This window comes from Gorilla gorilla, chromosome 20 (assembly GCF_029281585.2).
Source record: "Gorilla gorilla gorilla isolate KB3781 chromosome 20, NHGRI_mGorGor1-v2.1_pri, whole genome shotgun sequence".
Lineage (NCBI taxonomy): Eukaryota > Metazoa > Chordata > Mammalia > Primates > Hominidae > Gorilla > Gorilla gorilla.
In genome coordinates, this window is record NC_073244.2 from 22953799 (window position 1) to 22971722 (window position 17924).

At 57.2% G+C, this 17924-nt stretch overlaps 2 protein-coding genes across 12 annotated transcripts in view; one reads left to right on the forward strand and one right to left on the reverse strand.

The window, feature by feature from the left end:
• C20H19orf44 (chromosome 20 C19orf44 homolog) overlaps nt 1-7364 on the forward strand; it is a 25078-nt gene extending 17714 nt beyond the window's left edge. For 2 of the 10 annotated variants that reach the window (XR_010131905.1, XR_010131906.1), the window contains exons 7-9: nt 494-660; nt 3067-3340; nt 6106-7364. Coding sequence is in view for 3 of the 10 variants with exons in the window: in XM_019015671.2 (XP_018871216.2) it covers nt 494-660; nt 3230-3301 (239 nt within the window). In the remaining 7 variants the exon portion in view is untranslated. Of the gene's footprint in view, nt 1-493; nt 661-3066; nt 3344-4014; nt 4631-6105 lie in introns of those variants that run through there. The other 8 variants (XR_008674205.1, XR_008674203.2, XR_010131907.1 and 5 more) reach the window with 8 other exon arrangements.
• CHERP (calcium homeostasis endoplasmic reticulum protein) overlaps nt 3906-17924 on the reverse strand; it is a 25732-nt gene continuing 11713 nt past the window's right edge. The window contains exons 6-17 of one of the 2 annotated variants that reach the window (XM_031004374.3): nt 16773-16884; nt 16585-16674; nt 15635-15887; nt 14049-14224; nt 11258-11693; nt 9063-9301; nt 7530-7663; nt 6838-6924; nt 6376-6519; nt 6161-6277; nt 5633-5727; nt 3906-5364 (exon numbers count right to left, since the gene is read on the reverse strand). In XM_031004374.3, the coding sequence (XP_030860234.1) occupies nt 5171-5364; nt 5633-5727; nt 6161-6277; nt 6376-6519; nt 6838-6924; nt 7530-7663; nt 9063-9301; nt 11258-11693; nt 14049-14224; nt 15635-15887; nt 16585-16674; nt 16773-16884 (2077 nt within the window). In that variant the 3' untranslated portion in view covers nt 3906-5170. Of the gene's footprint in view, nt 5365-5632; nt 5728-6160; nt 6278-6375; nt 6520-6837; nt 6925-7529; nt 7664-9062; nt 9302-11257; nt 11694-14048; nt 14225-15634; nt 15888-16584; nt 16675-16772; nt 16918-17924 lie in introns of both variants that reach the window. The other variant, XM_055372077.2, reaches the window with a different exon arrangement.

Genomic DNA, 17924 nt, shown 5'->3' on the forward strand with positions numbered 1-17924 from the left:
TTTTTTTTTTTTTTTTTGAGACGGAGTCTTGCCCTGTCACCCAGGCTGGAGTGCAGTGGTGTGATCTTGGCTTACTGCAACGTCTGCCTCCCAGGTTCAAGTGATTCTCCTGCCTCAGCCTCCCACGTAGCTGGGACTACAGGTGTCTGCCACTACACCTGGTTAATTTTTTTTCTGTTTTTTTTTAGTAGAGATGGGGTTTCACTATGTTGGCCAGGCTGGTCTCGAACTCCTGATCTCGTGATCCGCCTGCCTCGGCCTTCCAAAGTGCTAGGATTACAGGTGTGAGCCACTATTGCTTAAACCCAGGAGTTCGAGGCTGCAGTGCGCTGTGATGGCACCACTGTACTACAGCCTGGGTGGCAGAGCGAGACCCTGTCTCCAGAAAAAAAAAAAAAAGATTTCAGAGAGCAGCCTGGCACCTGAGCGGTAGGGGGGCTGCAGAATTTGTGGGGCCCCAGCGAAGCCACCGAGTAACGCGGAGCTGGGTCAGCCCTGACCGCCTACAGCCCGGCCGTGCTGGTGCTCCATGATGTGCTGAAGCAGCAGCTGAGCCTGACGCAGCAGTTCATCCAGGCCAGCCGGCACCTGCACGCCTCCCTCCTGCGCTCCCTGGACGCGGACTCCTTCCACTACCACACCCTGGAGGAAGCCAAAGAGGTGAGCGCAGCTCCCCATGGGCAGGGGCAGGGCAGTAGGGGAGCGGCAGCTCCCAGAGGCCGGGCCGAAGGGATGTGGGCCTGGGCCTGGGCTCCAGCGCTCAGCCCAGGGCTGCAGGGATGCAGTGGGGCCATCACCTTCTGTCCCTGTGGAGGGAGCCTCATTTCCTGCCACCCTGTGGCAAGAGCTGGTACAGGGTGGGGTGCTGAGCTCCTGCACCTTGCAGCCAGCCCCGCCTGGGCTGTGTGACCTCAGACTAAAGGGACCTACTGTTCATGGCACTGTTTTCTCCCATGGGAGGGGTCCTGTCCCTTTCCCTGAGCCTCCTGAGACATCCCCGAGATGGGGCCAGAGGCGGCCCAGCTGTTCTCCTCAGCAATCACCCTCACCTCTTTTTTTACCCTCTAAGAATTTTTATCTGATTACCAGCCAGGTGCCGTGGCTCATGCCTGGTGCTTTGGGAGGCTGTGATGGGTGGATCACTTGAGGTCAGGCGTTTGAGACCAGCCCGGCCAACGTGGTGAAGCCCCATCTCTACTAAAAATACAAAAATTAGCCAGGATGGTGACGGGCGCCTGTAGTCCCAGCTACTCAGGAGGCTGAGGCAGGGGAGTTGCTTGAACCTGGGAGGTGGAGGTTGTAGTGAGCTGAGATCGTGCCACTGCACTCCAGCTCGGGTGACGAGCAAGACTCCGTCTCAAAAAAACTTTTTTTAATCTGATTACCAAAAATTACGTGGCTGTTTTCTGAAAATCTTGTTGCAGAGATGTGTAACCTGCAAGTTCTCCTTAATTTCAGAGGTAACTATTACCAAGTTGATATATATACTCCTTCAGACTTTTGTATGAACCATAGTATGCGTATTTTTTTTTTTTAATTTTTTTTTGATGGAGTTTTGTCGCCCAGGCTGGAATGCAGTGGTGTGATCTCGGCTCACTGCAGCCTTCGCTTCCCGGGATCAAGCGATTCTCCTACCTCAGCCTCTCAAGTAGCTGGGATTACAGGTGCCTGCCACCATGCCCAGCTAATTTTTGGGATTACAGGTGCGAGCCACCATGCCTGGCCACGTATTTCTTTATAGAAATGGCATTATACTATATGCAGTCCTTTATGGTGATCTATTCATAAACTTTTTTTTTTTCTTTTGAGACTGAGTTTCGCTCTTGTTGCCCAGGCTGGAGTGCAATGGTGCGATCTCAGCTCACTGCAACCTCCGCCTCCTGGGTTCAAGTGATTCTCTTACCTCACCTTCCCGAGTAGCTGGGATTACAGGTGCGCACCACCACACCCAGCTAATTTTTCATATTTTTAGTAGAGACAGGGTTTCTCCATGTTGGTCAGGCTGGTCTTGAACTCCCAACCACAGGTGATCCACCCGCCTCGGCCTCCCAAAGTGCTGGTATTATAGGCGTGAGCCACCGCCCCCTGCTTTAAACATTTTACATAACAAATTTTTCGATGTTTATTTCTAAAAAGTGATGTTAAAGGCCAGGTGTGTTGGTTCACTCCTGTAATCCCAGCACTTTGGGAAGCTGAGGCAGGGTGGGTCGCTTGAGCCCAGGAGTTCATGACCAGCCTGGGCAACATAGCAAGACTCCATCTCTATAAAAAATACAAAAAAACTAGTTTAGCATAGTGGTGTGTGCCTGTAGTCCCAGCTCTCTGGGAGGCTGAGGTGGGAGGATCACTTGAGCTGGGGAGGTTGAGGCTGTAGTGAGGGAGAAAGCGGGACTCTGTCTCAAACAAACAACCGTAATGCAATAATACACAAACCAAATTTACTAAGTATCAAGGAATATCCAGTGTTGAGATTTCTGCTTGTCTGATTTAAAGTTCTGTGTTTTGTTCCGATTTTGTAATTCGGATCCCAAGTCCGTACTACCCGATATGTCCTTTGAGCCTCTTAATCTAGAGCAGCGACCGGTTCTCAGTGCTGAGCGGTTGGGGATCCCCTGGAAGCCCTGTGAAAGCGATGCTGGGCCCGCAAGCAGGCGGGGTGGGCCTGGAGCTGGGCGTTTCTCCCACATGCCCCGGGATGCTGCTTTGGAACTGTGCCCTCTGAGTCCCCTGCACACCAGGCCTCTCGTTTCCTTGTGGTTTATCTGCTGAAGAGGGCAGGTTGTGAGTCCCACGGGTCTCTACAATCTCAACTTTGCTCACTGCACCCCTCTGGGGGCTTTGAACTCATGCCTCTGTTGGGCGTCCATCAGCCCATCCGATGCAGGCAGAAGCCATCTGACTGTGCCACCTGGCTGCAGCCCACCATAGCTCCCAGCTGCTTGCTCCAGGCGCTTCTTCCTGATCTCAGCCACTCCAAGGGCACTCACAGGCACCCCTCCCTTTCTCTGTCAGGGCTCACCCCTCGCAGGCCTGACCTGGGTGTCCCTCTACCCTGTGTTCCCACAGCCCCGTGTGCCAACCTGTCACACACATCCTGTGGTTTTACACTTCTGTCACCCCGACAGGAGCCTGCTGGGGACAGGTGCCGGCTCCTCCCTCCTCCAGCACCCCGTCTCAGAGTGTACTAAGGTGACGATGGTGATGGCGTGGTCTGTCCTCTGCCTGACAGTACATTAGGTGCCACAGACCTGCCCCACTGTCCATGGAGGACGCCCTGGAGGAGGTGAACAAGGAGCTGTGAGCGCCAGCAGGTGGAGCTTGACGTGACGTCTAACAAAAGGTATCCCGTCCTGTGTACTCAGTGTGCACACACACACACAAACACAGAGCTCATCAGTGTCCAAGTGTGACGTTCCATGGTGGGGGCAGGTGGTGCTGGGGTGATGGACACACACACACACACACACACACACGTCAGCATCCAGGTGTGACATTCCATGGTGGGGCAGGTGGTGCTGTGGTGAGGGCCCCAGACTCCTCTGAGCCAAATCCCAGCTCAGTGACAGCTCTCCCAGCAGCATGCCCAGCTCCATGACACCACAGGCCAGTGGAAATAGAGTTTCAGTGGAGCTGTCCCCACTCACAGCAGGACAGGGGCCACCAGCCTCTGCAGAGCAGCTCCACCCAGGCAGGTCCTGGCATCCCAGTGAGCCAGAGGGAGACAGGGTGGATGGCAGAAGCCCTGCTCGAGGGTAAGGGCATGGGACCAGGTCAGCAAGCTGGGGACGCCCCATGTGAGCCCCTGGACACGGCCTCTGACCCCAGGCTGCACAGCTCAAACCAGGACACGTGTCTCCTCACTCAGCCCGTGCACACTTCTGACTTACACATGTGCGGGAGAAAGGTCTTTAAAAAAAGGCTTTATTTGAAGGCAAAACAATGAAATCCACAAGAAATTACTAACAGCACATGTTTACGTTTTATCCTGAATCATACACTTTTAACAATTCACAGCTACAGGAAATCTAGAACAAAATCAAATATTCATCACGTTGGGTTGAAAAGTTGGAAGATTTTGCATCTTATTGAAAAGAATTTTTCAAAAATGTTTCTGTACAAATGAATGGAATTGCACCAGGCTGCCCATGGACACCAGGTGTGGCTGATTCCCAACGGTCACCCACCAGCTTCTGGCAGGAGCAGCTCCCCTCCTGGCCTCCCCTCCCTTCAGGGGTGTGAAAAGAAATGATGGAGCGGAAGGCGCTGGCTGGGGTAGGGCTCCATGCTCTGGATGGGACTGGGCTGTCGCACACGCCAGCCGGTGCAGGGTTCTTCCAAGTGCAAAACTCAAGCAGGGGACGCGACGGGCACAGACTCCGAGGCAGCGCTCGACCTGAAGTGTCTTAGGCTGGTTTCCTGTTAGAATCTTGTTTCCCAGATAACAGCAAATGGCTACATTCCAGAAAAAAAATATCAACTTAAACAACTAAAATAACTGAACTAAGGGCCAGTACGCCTTCAAGAATTGGGTTTCAGAATCTCACTGGGCCTCCTCTCAGGTAATATTCTTCTTTCTAGACCTAAACCAAGGAGAGTAAAAATGAAAACCCTGCTTCACTTCACAAGTCAAGTCGAAGTTTTGTGTTTCTCTTTTTCAATCCGCGGGCAGTCATGGCACTGGGCTTCGGCTTTGTCCCTACAGAGCCGAGGGGAAGCCAGGTCAGGGCTGGTGGGTGCGGGGAGCTGGAGGAAGGAGCTGGGTGCCGGCTCTGGCTCAGGCTAACCCTTCCTGCACATGCTCCTCCTGGAGCCTAGGAGGAGGCTTCAATCCGACTTAGGGCAGATGCACATCCATCCCTTCGTGGGTGAAGAATTTACTCGGGGCGGAGGGTCTTGTGTTTCTTTGCTTCACTATAAAGGAAAATGAGCCTGGGGCCCTGGTGGCTGCAGCGCCTCCTGGTGTGGTTTGTGGGTGGCACCCGTGCCCTCCACGCCACGGAGCACGGCGTTCCCACTGGGCATGCGCTGGTCTTCCTTCTCTTCCTGTGGCTCTCCACAAGTGGAGACGGTGTGAGAACTGAGCTGTCACTGCAATCTTCCTCTGCCAGTCAGCCAGGAAGGTCCCACAGCCGGCACCGCTGGCCACCGGCGCGGCTCCCGGCATGGGCGCCTACTTACACTCGTCCCTGGCCTTCATGCGGGCGATGAAGGAGTAGCTCTTGTTCCTGCGGTAGTTCTCATAGGGGTCGTCCAGAGCCACGCCCACGCCTTTATACTGGTCCCACTTATCCCGGACGTCCCCGCCCTTGATGGGGTCCTGGATCCCTTGCTCCTTCGCACCGAGGCCGCCTGAGCCGCTCCAGCCTGGAAACAGAGACGCAGTCACAACCACAACAAGGCGGAGGCAGATGGGGGTGCACGTGGGGGGCTGAATGTCCAGACAGGCAGTGTAGACACGGGAAATGGGTAGAGAGAACCCGCAGGCCGGCCCTGTCTAGAGGGTCTGGGTGGAGTCAGAACCGGCCTGACTCCATCCATCCCCACATGCATTGAGGAAGAGAAAGCGCTGGTGACTCCTGGGCCCAGCACGCGTGAGGACCCATCCCGTGCCCTCCCCATTCCCTCGCCTTACCCATCTTCACCAGCATCTGATGGCCTTTGTTCTCTTCTCCGAGCCTTGAGTCAGGGATGGGAGGCGCCGAATTAGAACCCAGACCAGCAGAGGAACTAAAATCGAGACAAGTTATTCTTTTTAAGAAGTAACTGAGACATTTATTGGAATGACAGTGATGAGGACCTCACAGCCGCAGCTTGCGTGCATGCTCACTGTCGCCAGGTGACACCGTATGCAGATTTTGCGTCTCTACCTGTTTATCCTGTCTCAGCTAGATAAGGGGGCTCCAGACGCTGGCCCCCACCCCACGCTCAGCATTGAGAGCAGGACACCTCGAACCCCGATGGTGGTTAGAAAGCAGACCCCAGTTACTGCCTCAGGCTTCGCCAAGTGGCTACTGTGGTGAAGGGTGAGGGGTGCCACTGTCCCCGGGCTAATGCTGGCGGCCTCCTAACACAGTCTCCTAACCACCAATGTTTCCACATTCACAGCAAAGCACCGCAGCTTCCCAGAGTTACCAGCGCAGCACTTAAGACAGGATCTTACGGCGGGGTGGGGCTCCTGGACCGTGACCGGCGTCTTCTTCCTGGGGAGTACGACTTGGACCGGGACCGCGACTGGGACCGGGAGCGGCTTCTGGAGGAGCGCGACCTGCTCCGACTTCTGCAGGGAAGGGTGCCCAACGGTCAGCAGCAGCCAGGCGTCGTGGGGAGGCCACAGGAAGAGGCCTCAGGCACTGCCCTGAGGCAGCCTCTGCCTACCTAGATCTGGAGCGGGAGTAGGAACGGGAGCAGGAGCGCGACCTTGACCTTGAGTACGAGCCTGAAGACTTGGAGGATCTTGAGTTGGAGCGGGAGGAAGAACGCCCTCGACTCTTGGATCTGCTCCGAGACCTCGAGGGTCCGCTGCGGGGAGAGGCCTGATGATCAGGTGCCCCAGTGGATGGGCTGCACCCAGCCCACCCTGGCCCTCAGGTTCCTAGACCACCCCAGATGCAGGGGCTCTGGCTGTGGATGTGGCGCCATAGCCACAGCAACGGTATCAAGTTCCTAAATAGTGTGGCCGAGCCTGCTGCTGTGTGAATTCAGGCCTTGTGGAAAACACCGCCCCGTAGGCACAGGCTGTGTGAGGGCGGACGTGATGAGCGTATCTGGGGTCTGCTCCCACCCATCACAAGCTGTGGACCCTGGCCCCCCAGCCACTGCAGACATCTGCGCTTTTACCTGTTCCTCTTCTCCTGGCCTTTCCGCCGCCGGGCCCGCATTTTTGCTCGGAAGAACTCATAGAGGCCGTTCTGCTCCCAGCCTTCACTGTAAGACACGGCATTCCGTGTGTGACCACGTGACACCCACCCACAAGGAACTCGTGAAAAAGTCATCAGGAGTTAATCCACAGAACCTCGGAGAGTACATGGCCCTGTGGCTGTGGGCTCCGAGCATGGGTGCAGTAGAGCTTGGTTCAGTGTTCCCACAGGGCTGTCCTCCTGCAGCCCAGTGGCTCCTCTGGTGCCCACGCCCTTGCCACCCTGCTGTTCCGCTGAGGTGGTGGGGACCCATGGTCTGTGGAACTGGGAAACAGGAACACTGACTCATGGGTGGACAGGCCTGCAGCCCAGCACAGGAAGGAGGTGTGACCACTGGGAAGGGTGGGCTGAGGGCCCTGTGGCAGCCGGCTGCTTGAGACGTGCCACCGTGCCACACCTTCCCTAAGTTCTTCTGATGTGTCTCCATTAAAACGCCCTTCATTGAGGGCCACGTGTGTGCTGTGCCTGTGACACACACTTGTCACTCAGGCAGGGGGAGGGCAGTTTCTCCTGAGGGACAGCCACATTTTCTAGCCTGGGCAGGTGTGGTTGCAGGGAGCCGGGAGAGGGGAGAGAGGCCTCCCGCTCACCCCACTGACCTGGGCCTCTTACCTGTTCCTGGGCCTGTCGTGGGACGGGGGGCTGTAGAAGGCCTCCACTGCAGCCAGCAGCCTCTCGCTGGGCGGCATGGGGGGTGGGAGGCGGATGTCTTTAGGGTCCAAAGGCTTGTACTCGTGATCTTCCAGCTGTAGCAAAGAACCCAGCTGTCACCATGCCTGGGCAGAGCCCTCTCAGGCCCACCCAGGGTCTGCAGGGAGTGGGGTCAGGGCAGGGCCCAGGTTCAGTGTCAAGGGTACCCTGGGCACCAGAGCTCCTCATGCTTCCCTCTTGGGGATCCCACTCTCTTGTAGGACCTCAGCCACACCAACCATGGTGGGTCATAGCTGCTCTGAGGCTGATGACAATCACAGGGTTCTGTCTCCAGAAAATCACCCACAGCGGACATGGTCTCCAAACTCAGGTGACCTGAACACCCTCTGGTTTATTCACAGACATGCAGCGGGCCCCTCACGTCACCCTTTGCTTGCAATGCCTACCCTGGGCCCCCCCTCAGAACAGCCTCAGCCCCGGCCCTGGAGCCCCCTGGCCTGTCTCCTTCTTCTGCTCCGTCTCTGTCCTCCTGTTGAGGCCCTGCCCTGCCTGGCTTGCCTGGGCCCCCGCCCGCAGCTCTCCCTGCTGCCCATGGCTCCATGAAGTCTGCCTGGACTTCAGGTGGATGTGTCTGAGGGGGGATGGGAAGTGGCAGTGGCCAGCATGCCCTTGGAGGCCCCAAGCCCCAGCCCTGGCCTCCCCACCACCCCCCTTTCTTTTTGAGACGGAGTCCTGCTCTCGCCCAGGCTGGAGTGCAGTGGCGTGATCTCGGCTCAGTGCAAGCTCCGCCTCCCGGGTTCACGCCATTCTCCTGCCTCAGCCTCCCAAGCAGCTGGGACTACAGGCGTCTGCCACCACGCCTGGCTAATTTTTTGTATTTTTTAGTAGAGACGGGGTTTCACCGTGTTAGCCAGGATGGTCTCGATCTCCTGACCTTGTGATCCGCCCACCTCGGCCTCCCAAAGTGCTGGGATTACAGGCGTGAGCCACTACGCCTGGCCAGACCTGGTCCCTTCTTGCCTCACCTCTTGCCCTATGCTCCGGCCACCCCACAGTGGTACCAGCTGCTGCCAGCCCTGCCCGGCTTCTCCAGGGCCACCCCCCTCCCTGTGTGCTTGGTAGGCACAGCTCACAGGTGGCTCCTTCTAAGACATTCCCTCCATCAGCAGCCCTGGGACAAGGTGCTTCTGAGGCCCCGGACCAAGAAGGACGAAGAGAGGACTCGAGCCTCATAGCCCAGCTAACCCCACATGGCTGAAGCTCCCTGTGGTGGGAGGGATAGGAGGGGCAGGGCAGGGCAGACATGGTGTCGCTTACAGCCACACCGTGCTACTCCGGTTCGGCACCTCCCACTGACAGATCAGGGTCCCTAGGGAGTGGGAGATGAAGGGGAGCCCCGGGAGGCACCCGGTCCCGTGTGTTCACTTTTCACAAGGAGAAACGGGGACCAGCATGGTAAGCGTGCTCAGCTTGGAGCCCACTGTGGGGCATTACCTTCACGAGGGGGGCCATCAGCCCAGCAGGGAGATCGAAGTAGGGCACGTTGGGGACCAGGCTGGGGTCATCGTGGTTGATGTGGGGCGGGCCCTGTCGCCGCATGTGTGGGGGCTGCCCGTTGAAGCCGTGGGGGGGAGGGCCGAAGTCAGGGTGCTGGGGTCCAGCCCAAGGCGGGTGCTCGTTGATGCCAGGATGAGGCATGCGGTGGCCAGGGTGGTGGTGAGGGGGCCCCATTTCTGCAAAAGAGACTTGCCTCAGGACCACAGGCCAGTCAGGATCTCCCAGGCGACAAGTGCTGGAGGGGAGGGGCTCTGTGAAGGGCCAGGAGACGAACCCCTCCTGGGAGCCTGTCCAGCATCTTCTCTCACTGCTTAAGACCAGGCAGCGAGGCACGGAGGAGCCAGGCTCCGAGGGGCCTGTCCCGCACCCATAGGCACAGCCGAGGGAGCTTGAGGCTGAGAGAAGAGAACCCCAAAACCCCAAAACTGCAAGGTGAGGGCTAAGTTGTGACCCTCCGAATCCATACGCTGAGGTCCCAGCCCCCAGTAGCTCAGGACGGAACTGTATTTGGAGACAGGGCCTTTAAAGACACAAATGAGTTAAAATGAAGCCATAGTGGCCCGAATCCAACGTGACTGTTGCCGTTATAATAAGAGATTAGGACACAGACATGTAGAGAGAAGACGGTCACCTATGAGCCAAGGAGACAGGCCTCCAAGACACTAACCTGAACCCGCCACACCTCCACCTCGGACCTCCAGCCCCCAGATCCTTAAGACAATACATTCCAGCTGTTGAAGCCGTCCAGGCTGCGGGACTTTATCATGTCAGCCCAAGCCAAAAAGTAAAAGCAATAAATGTGCCAAGCAGTCTTCAAGCTGCATTTATAATCAGAAATGTATTTAAAGAGAGAAGGCTGGGCATGGTGGCTCACGCCTGTAATCTCAGCACTTTGGGAGGCCAAGGCGGGTAGATCACTTGAGGCCCAGAGTTTGAGACCACCCTGGCCAACATGGCGAAACCCCATCTACTAAAAATACAAAAATTAGTTGGGCATAGTGACTGGTGCCTGTAATCCCAGCTACTGAGGAGGCCAAGGTGGAAGAATCACTTGAACCCAAGAGGAGGCTGCAGTGAGCCGAGACTGTGTCACTGCACTCCAGCCTGCGTGACAGTGAGGCTCAGTCTCAAAAAAACAACAAACAACAACAACAACAACAAAAGGCCAAGCGAGGTGGCTCACACCTTTAATCCCAGCACTTTGGGAGGCCGAGGCGGGCGGATCACCTGAGGTCAGGAGTTCGAGACCAGCCTGGGCAACATGGTGAAACCCTGTCTCTACTAAAGACACAAAAAATTAGCCAGGCATGGTGGCGCACACCTGTAATCCCAGCTACTCGGGAGGCTGAGGCAGGAGAATCACCTGAATCTGGGAGGCGGAGGTTGCAGTGAGCTGAGATTGTGCCATTGCACTCCAGCCTGGGCAACAGGGTGAGACTCTGTCTCAAAAAAAAAAAAAAGTACTAAAAGATTACAAATAAAATCAATAACAAAGATACTAGGCATGGTGGCTCACATCTGTAGACCCAGCTACTCTAGAGGCTGAGGTGGGATGACTGCTTGAGCTCAGGAGTTTGAGAGTAGCCTGGCCAACATAGCAAGACCCCATCTCTATTTAAAATAAAATAAAATTTTTTTAAATAAGAAAACTAGTTTTTTGGTTTTTTTTTTGAGACAGTGGTCTGTCGCCCAGGGTGGAGTACAGTAGTGCGATCACAGCTCACCGCAACCTCAGCCTTCTGAGCAGCTAGGACCATAGGCGCCCGACACCACGCCAAGTATTGATTTTTTTAAACGAACTAATACAACGGGAAAACTGATGCAAAAAACAAGCAGCAGCAGTAAAAAGAACGAGGCCCGGCCCTGCCCTGGCCACGCCCACCCACGGCAGGAACCTTTTCCTACTGGCTCTGCCTCATCTGCAGCCAGCCGGGCCTCATCAAGGCGGCAAAACTGAGTCTGTGCCCCCACTTCCTGAGAACCCAGGCCGGGCTCCTCGGACGTCCCATGACCCTGTGCCTGTCACTGTGCACTCGGGAGCATGGCAGGGCCACAAGCAGCGCCACCAGCCTGCTCGGCAGGCGAGCCGTGGATGCCTCCACCAGGCCCTACCCAGGCGCCCGTACACTCACCGGCAGGGAAGTCCCCCTGGGGGTAGTCGAAGCGGTGGGGATAGGGCGGCCGCTCGAAGGGGTGCCGTGGCGGGAAGTCGTCCTGCATGAAGCGGGGAGGGAAGCGGTTGAAGTTGTGGGGGTGCGGAGGCTGGTTGAACTGCGGGTGCTGCTGGTGGGGCGGGAAGGGCCCCCGGAAGTGTGGGGGCCGCTGCATGCGGAAGGGCGGCTCGCGCTGGCCCCCGCCCCAGGGCGGCTGCTCGTGCTGGCTGTTCCAGGGGCCCTCGAACTGGCTGTTCCAGGCGGCGTCGGGCTGGTTGTTCCAGGGCGCGTCGCGCTGGCCGTTCCAGCCGGGGTCACCGCGCTGCTCGCCCCACATGCCCTCGTGGCTGTTGTTCCAGGGGGGGCAGTGGGGTGGGCCGCCCTGGTGGTGCGGGTAGGGTGGCTGCTCTGGCGGCTGCAAGGGAAGGGACAGGCGTGAGCCCTGCGTGGTCTAGGCCCTAGTGCTCGGCAGCATCACAGCGCTCGGCAGCATCACAGCGCGGGCTCAGACCATGGAGGCGCTGCCCTGGCCACGTTGAGGCGCCTCCTACGCTGACGCCTGCGAGGATGCTGGGCACCTGCTCTCAGCCCAGACCACATGCTGCTGCAAAATGACCAGACACCCAACCGCTGCACCCGCACACAGGCCGCCCGCGCCACAAGGTGCTCCCCGCTACCACTGCCAGACAAACGCCAGCTCCCTCGCCCCTCAGGGGCAGGTGCAGAGGCACAGACGGTATCGCTTCTCAGGGCACCCCAGGCACCCACGGGGCGGGGCTCACTCTGACACCCCCTGCCCTGCCTCACTCCCCCTCTCCCCAAAAGCCGTTTGCTGGGCGGATACACTGCGGCACACACATCCTTGTCTTGGGGTCTGCTTCTGGGGACCTTCAAACCAAGCCAGCATCTTCCTGTAGACTGAAGACGGGAGGCTCTTCCCTCATCAGCTTCTGCTCTGGAGACTTAAAGCCAGGAGAGCAAACTCCAGCTTGGGCAGGGGAGGGGAGGAGCACAGAGGCCAATGAGAAGGCCAGTGTCTAGGGTCACAGCTGGGTAACTGCGCTGACCCCTACTAAGGGGAGGCTGGCCCAGGCTGCCACATTCACCAGGCTCCCAAGAGAAGCCAGAGAGCCAGATATTAAATATCAGGAACTACTTGTTTTTCTTTTTCTTAATTTGAGACAGTCTCGCTCTGTTGCCCAGGCTGGAGTGCAGTGGCGCGATCTTGGCTCACTGCAACTTCCACCTCCCAGGTTCAGGTGATTCTCCTGCCTCAGCTTCTCGAGTAGCTGGGATTATAGGCGCCTGGCACCATGCCCGGCTATTTTTTTATCTTTAGTAGAGGCGAGGTTTCACCACGTTGGCCAGGCTGGTCTCAAACTCCCGACCTCAAATGATCTGCCCACCTCAGCCTCCCAAAGTGTGGGATTACAGGCGTGAGCCACCACGCCCAGCCTTGCTTTTCTTTTTTAGAGACAAGGTCTCACTCTGTCACCCAGGCTGGAATGCAGTGGCATGACCATAGCTCAATGAAGTCTGAAGTCCTGGCTGAACCAATCTTCCTGCCTCAGACCGCTGTGTAGCTGGGACGACAGGTGTGCACCACCATGCCAGCTTATTTTTATTCTTTGTAGAGATGGAGTCTTGCTTTGTTGCCCAGGCTGGTCCCAAACTCCTGGCCTCAAGCAATCTTCCTGTCTTGAGAAATTACTTTTAAACGTGTTAAGACCCCACATGGCCAAGTCAAGCAGGCCAGGCTGCTGTTTCTCAGTGTGGACTGCAGGATGCACTGCTGGCCTAGCGGGCACCCTCAGTGAGGGGCGTGCCCATTGTCCTGAGCCCAACCCTCTGGTCTGCAAAAAGACTGAGCCTGGAGACACTAAGGGCCTGTTTCCACACCTACAAAACAGGGACAAGAACTGCCCCCTCCAGCAGAGGGTACCTGCAAAACAGCCACCACCATCTGGCTCCCGGCCAGCACTCGGAGGTGGGAGCTGTCTTTACGGGGGTGTCCAATCTTTCGTGAGGTTCAATTTCGTGTCCTGAAGCTGGGGATGGGAGGCTCAAAGCCACAACCACCAAGTCTCAGTCCAGAGCCAGTCTCCTTGCCATCCTTACACCTGTCCCTGCAGACAGGGAGTCACCTGGAAAGGCCACGCTGCAAAGCCAACCAGGCCCCACGGTCAAGGGGGAAAGTCGCGCCCTGGAAGGCCCGGGGCTGTGCCTCAGTGCTGAAAGTGGACCCAGCATGCTCCAGGGCATTTCACAGCCATGCTGTGCCAGATAAGGTGGCCCCTGCCTTGGCCCAGGGGTATGTGACCCATAGCAAAGCTGCATCTGAGGCCTCCCAGGGGCAACACAGCTGACATTTCTGACATTCCCCCTTTCCTTACAAAAGCACCTTGTTCTTTCCAGGATGACAAAACACTGACACTCAACTAGCTTAACCTGTTTAAGAAGGACAGGAAACAGAACACCCTGCCATGCCTTGCAGCGTTAAACTCCCCTGCACTCGCAGGACAATGGTGATCTATACTACAGAGAAGCCCAAACCATCAAAGCTCAGGGAAGGGACGTGAAGACCTGTCACTTGACCTGTCCCGGAGCCACAGGAAGACAGGACTGTCACTAACCCAGCATAAGCTCTGCCACAGAATATCCCTCATTGTTCCCCAGTAAGCCACTCAACGCTCACCAACTGGCATAGGGGAGGCTACCCCATCAGGCCAAGTGTGCCCCATCTGCTCCCACCCCAGGTTCCAATCAATACCTGCTGCTGGCCCCAAGGAGCCACGGGGTGAGGCTGGTCAAACCAAGGGGGCTTGTTTGGTGGGATCTGGTCGTGTGGCCCGGGGCCCCGGGGGCCGGCGGCTGCAGGATCCTGGACCCCTCCTGGAGCTTCGTACTCTGAAGAGCCAGGCATCTGGATGGGAGGCTTGCTGTCATCTAAATCCAAGTGACAGGCAGTTAGAGCAGGCCTGGCAGCAGGAGGCGCTGTCTCCTCTCCACACTACCCCAGAGCAAACCAGGCTACCGCTTTTAGTGCCCAGTGGATGATCGCTTCAGGACCCACTAAAACCATGACTATCAATGGCTTCCCAGGAAGGGGACAGGGCGAGGGGAGGTTTCAACCTTGAACATGACACACATCTGTCCTTTTCAAAGCTTTACAAGAAACATGCCTCACTTCTGCCTTCTTGGTTTGCTGAAGAATTTCTATCCACACTGAATTTGATTAGACATCTTTACTGTATCTAATTAAAAGGTCATTTCCCCACATCTGTTATTTTCTATTCTATACAATCCTCATATTCCTACAACAAACCTTCTTTGATCAGAATGTAATTTTAAAATCCTTTGCTAGGCCGGGTGCGGTGGCTCACGGCTGTAATCCCAGCACTTTGGGAGGCTGAGGTGGGTGGATCCCAAGGTCAGGAGATCGAGACCATCCTGGCTAACACGGTGAAACCCCGTCTCTACTAAAAATACAAAAAACTAGCTGGGCGTGGTTGCGGGCGCCTATAGTCCTAGCTACTCAGGAGGCTGAGGTAGGAGAATGGCATGAACCCAGGAAGCGGAGCTTGCAGTGAGCTGAGATCACACCACTGCACTCCAGCCTGGGCGACAAAGCAAGACTCCATCTCAAAAAAAAAATAAAATAAAATAAAAATCAAAAACAAAATCCTTTGCTAGATTCTGCTAAGATTTCCTTCAGTATTTCCGTGTCTTTTTCAGAAGTGACACTAGATTGTATTTTCTGAGACAGGGTCTCGCTTTGTTACCCAGGCTGGAGTGCAGTGGTGTAAATGCGGCTCACTGCAGCCTCAATCTCATGGGCTCAAGTGATCCTCCCACCTCAGCCCCCAAGTAGCTGGGATGACAGGTGAGCACCATTTTTCTATTTTTAGTAGAGAAGGGGTTTCACCATGTTGCCCAGACTAATCTCAAACTCCTGGGCTCAAGCGATCTGCCCATCTCGGCCTCCCAAAGTGCTGGGATTACAAGCGTAAGCCACCATGCCTAGCCAATTATATTTTCAGTCTGTGCATTGTCCTTCCTGCCTGATGTAATAGTTACCCTAGTCTTGGGGAATGATCTGGGTACCTTTCCTCTATTTCTTTTCTCTGGGAACAGGAAACAGATCTTCTGCTGTTCAGGAATGGGATGGTTGTAGTTTTACTCTAGGATCACCTGGCTCGTGCTTGTAAATGGATGAAAACCTGGGCCTAGGAGCAGGCCTGGGACGAGGGAACAAGAACTGTGTCTGAGGGTGGCAGACTGCTTTCTGACTACACTCGGTGCCCAGCCTCTGGGGGCTGTTTCCTGGAGGCAGGCTGGGCTGAGGGAGCCCCGTACCAGGCTGGGTGGTGGGCGGGATGGCAGGGGCAGGTGCTGGGGCCGGGGGTGGAGCAGACGGTGGAGGCGTGGCCTTGACTTCAGCCTCCATCTGCGGCATCTGGAGCTGCTGCTGCTGCTGTTGCTGCTGCTGCTGCTGCTGGGCCAGGCTGGTAACAAACTCCTCGTGCTGCGTCTTGAGGGTCTGGATCTGCTGCTGGAAGGCCAGCTGCACTGGCTGGACCACTGAGGAGTACTCGTTGATGAGGGTGGCCTGAGAGAGAGAAGAGCACCCGCTGCTCAGTATGCGGCCTTGGGGCTCGCTGCCTGGCGCCAGAGGACAAACGCCTGGAAAGCAGCAGAGCCTGGGGGACCTGGGGCAGGTGGACAGGGAACTGTCACGTGAAAACAGCCAACACAGTCTGGGCAATCAGAGTGTGCACTGGGATCTGGCCAGAGATTTGGGGATGAGGATGTTCGTTGCAGCATGGTTTACGACTCCCTGATAACAGAACGAGCAACGACAGCCGTGTCCTGGCCGCTTCATGGCTGCTCAGCGAACACTGCCCACCAACATTCTGGGACACGCTCATGGGCTCTGCCTCCCACTCGCCATGTGGCTCTCAGCAAGAGGGGCTGCCACAGCCTAAGCCACGTCTGGGCTTCCTCACGCTTCCACCACACTGGAACATGCCTGACCACCAGAGCAAATGGGCCATGTGCAATGACTCCGAAAGGCCGCCTGGTTCTAGTGTGCCAGGAAAGTCAGGGAGACACACCTAAGGCCTGGGAAATGTCACCTGGGACTCTCTGGTCAACACACACTGGCTACTCCTAGCACAGGCAGGGGACATGGGCTCTCTGGCTTCTGGGACCTGCTGGAGTGGCAGCTGCTGTCCCCACACTCCCAAACTCTCCTGGGGCACCCGCCCCAGCTCTAGGGTGAGGTGTGGGTGGGCAGGGACACTTACCTGGTACTGACCAAGCCCCAGGGCTGGGCTCTGTAGCTGCTGAATGATGGAGTCATCGAAGTAGCCGTTTTTCTCCCAGAGCTGCAGGAGCTGGCAGTGGGAGGAGAGAGAGGCCGGGTCAGTGGGGAGGGGAAAGGCCTGTGTGTCCCGCCCGGTCTTGCCCAACCCCTGGCCCGGGGCCCACGCACCCGGGCGATCTTCTGCTGCTTATCTTCCTCCACGGCCAAGAAGCTGGTGCAGTAGATGGGCACCACGACCTTCTGCAGGGCGGCCAGCAGCTCCCGGGCCTGCTTGCGCTGGCTGTGAGGGAGAGACTTTCCGCGCGTCAGGGCCCTGGGGCGGGACCCGGCCACGCGCCCGTTACCATCGCGGCTCCAGCCTCAGCGCCCTCTGCCTTCTCGGGAATCGGGTCCCCAACCCGGTCAGGGCGATGGCTGGGCTCCCACGAGACCTGTGCTGGTGCCTGGGCTCGAGGAAGGGACAGATAGAAAAACAGCAAGCAGGGGAGGGAGACAAGGTGGCCTGGGGCCGTTCTGAGCAAGGCCTTTTGGTCCAGTCCCCTTGATAGGAAATAACCTTCCCTCCTTCCCTCTTGGGTGGCGCTGCGGATGAAGGGATATGGGCCGGCGGGAGCCCCTGCCTGTGTATGATGGGCGGGATGGGACTGCTGCGGAGTGGGGGTCTTGTCCTTGTCACTCACTATGCACAAGGAAACCTCGGCCCAGGCCAGGCCTCTTGGGAGAAGGAGGGAGGGTGCCCAGTCCCTCAGGAACCTAGAACACTTTAGAAGAGTGACCGGATGCCCAGCAGGGGGAGGCGCCGGGCCCATGTCCTCTCAGGGCTGCTGTGCAGTGCTGCACAGGACACTGTGCATACCTGGCCTGGGAGGCCCCTGCCGCTGCGCAGGGAGATGGCTGCCCCTGGGGAGGGACACAGGACAGAAGGGGAGCAGCTGGAAGCCCCTCAGCCCTCAGCTTGCCATAGGGGGCTCAGGGGAGCAAGAGCCTGGGCCGGGTGAGCAGCACTTGGCTTCGGACAGAGTGGAGATAGAGAGGCGCGTGGCTGGAGAATGAGGGAAACTGTGCATCCGTGCAAGGCACCCCTGACTCAGAGGCAGGGAGAAGTGGAGGCATGAGGAGGAGCAGAAGGGCAGAGCTGGTGCCGAGCCGCAACTCACTTCCCAGCAGGAGAGAAACAGGGACTGAGGTGGGGAGGCAAGAGGGACTCAGGCAGTGCTGCATGTGGTAGATGGGGCGAGATGGGTGCTGGCAGCCTGGCCCACTGTAGAGGCACACGAGGCGCCAGGCCAGGACTGCTGCCCGCTAGGCTCAGTAGCAATG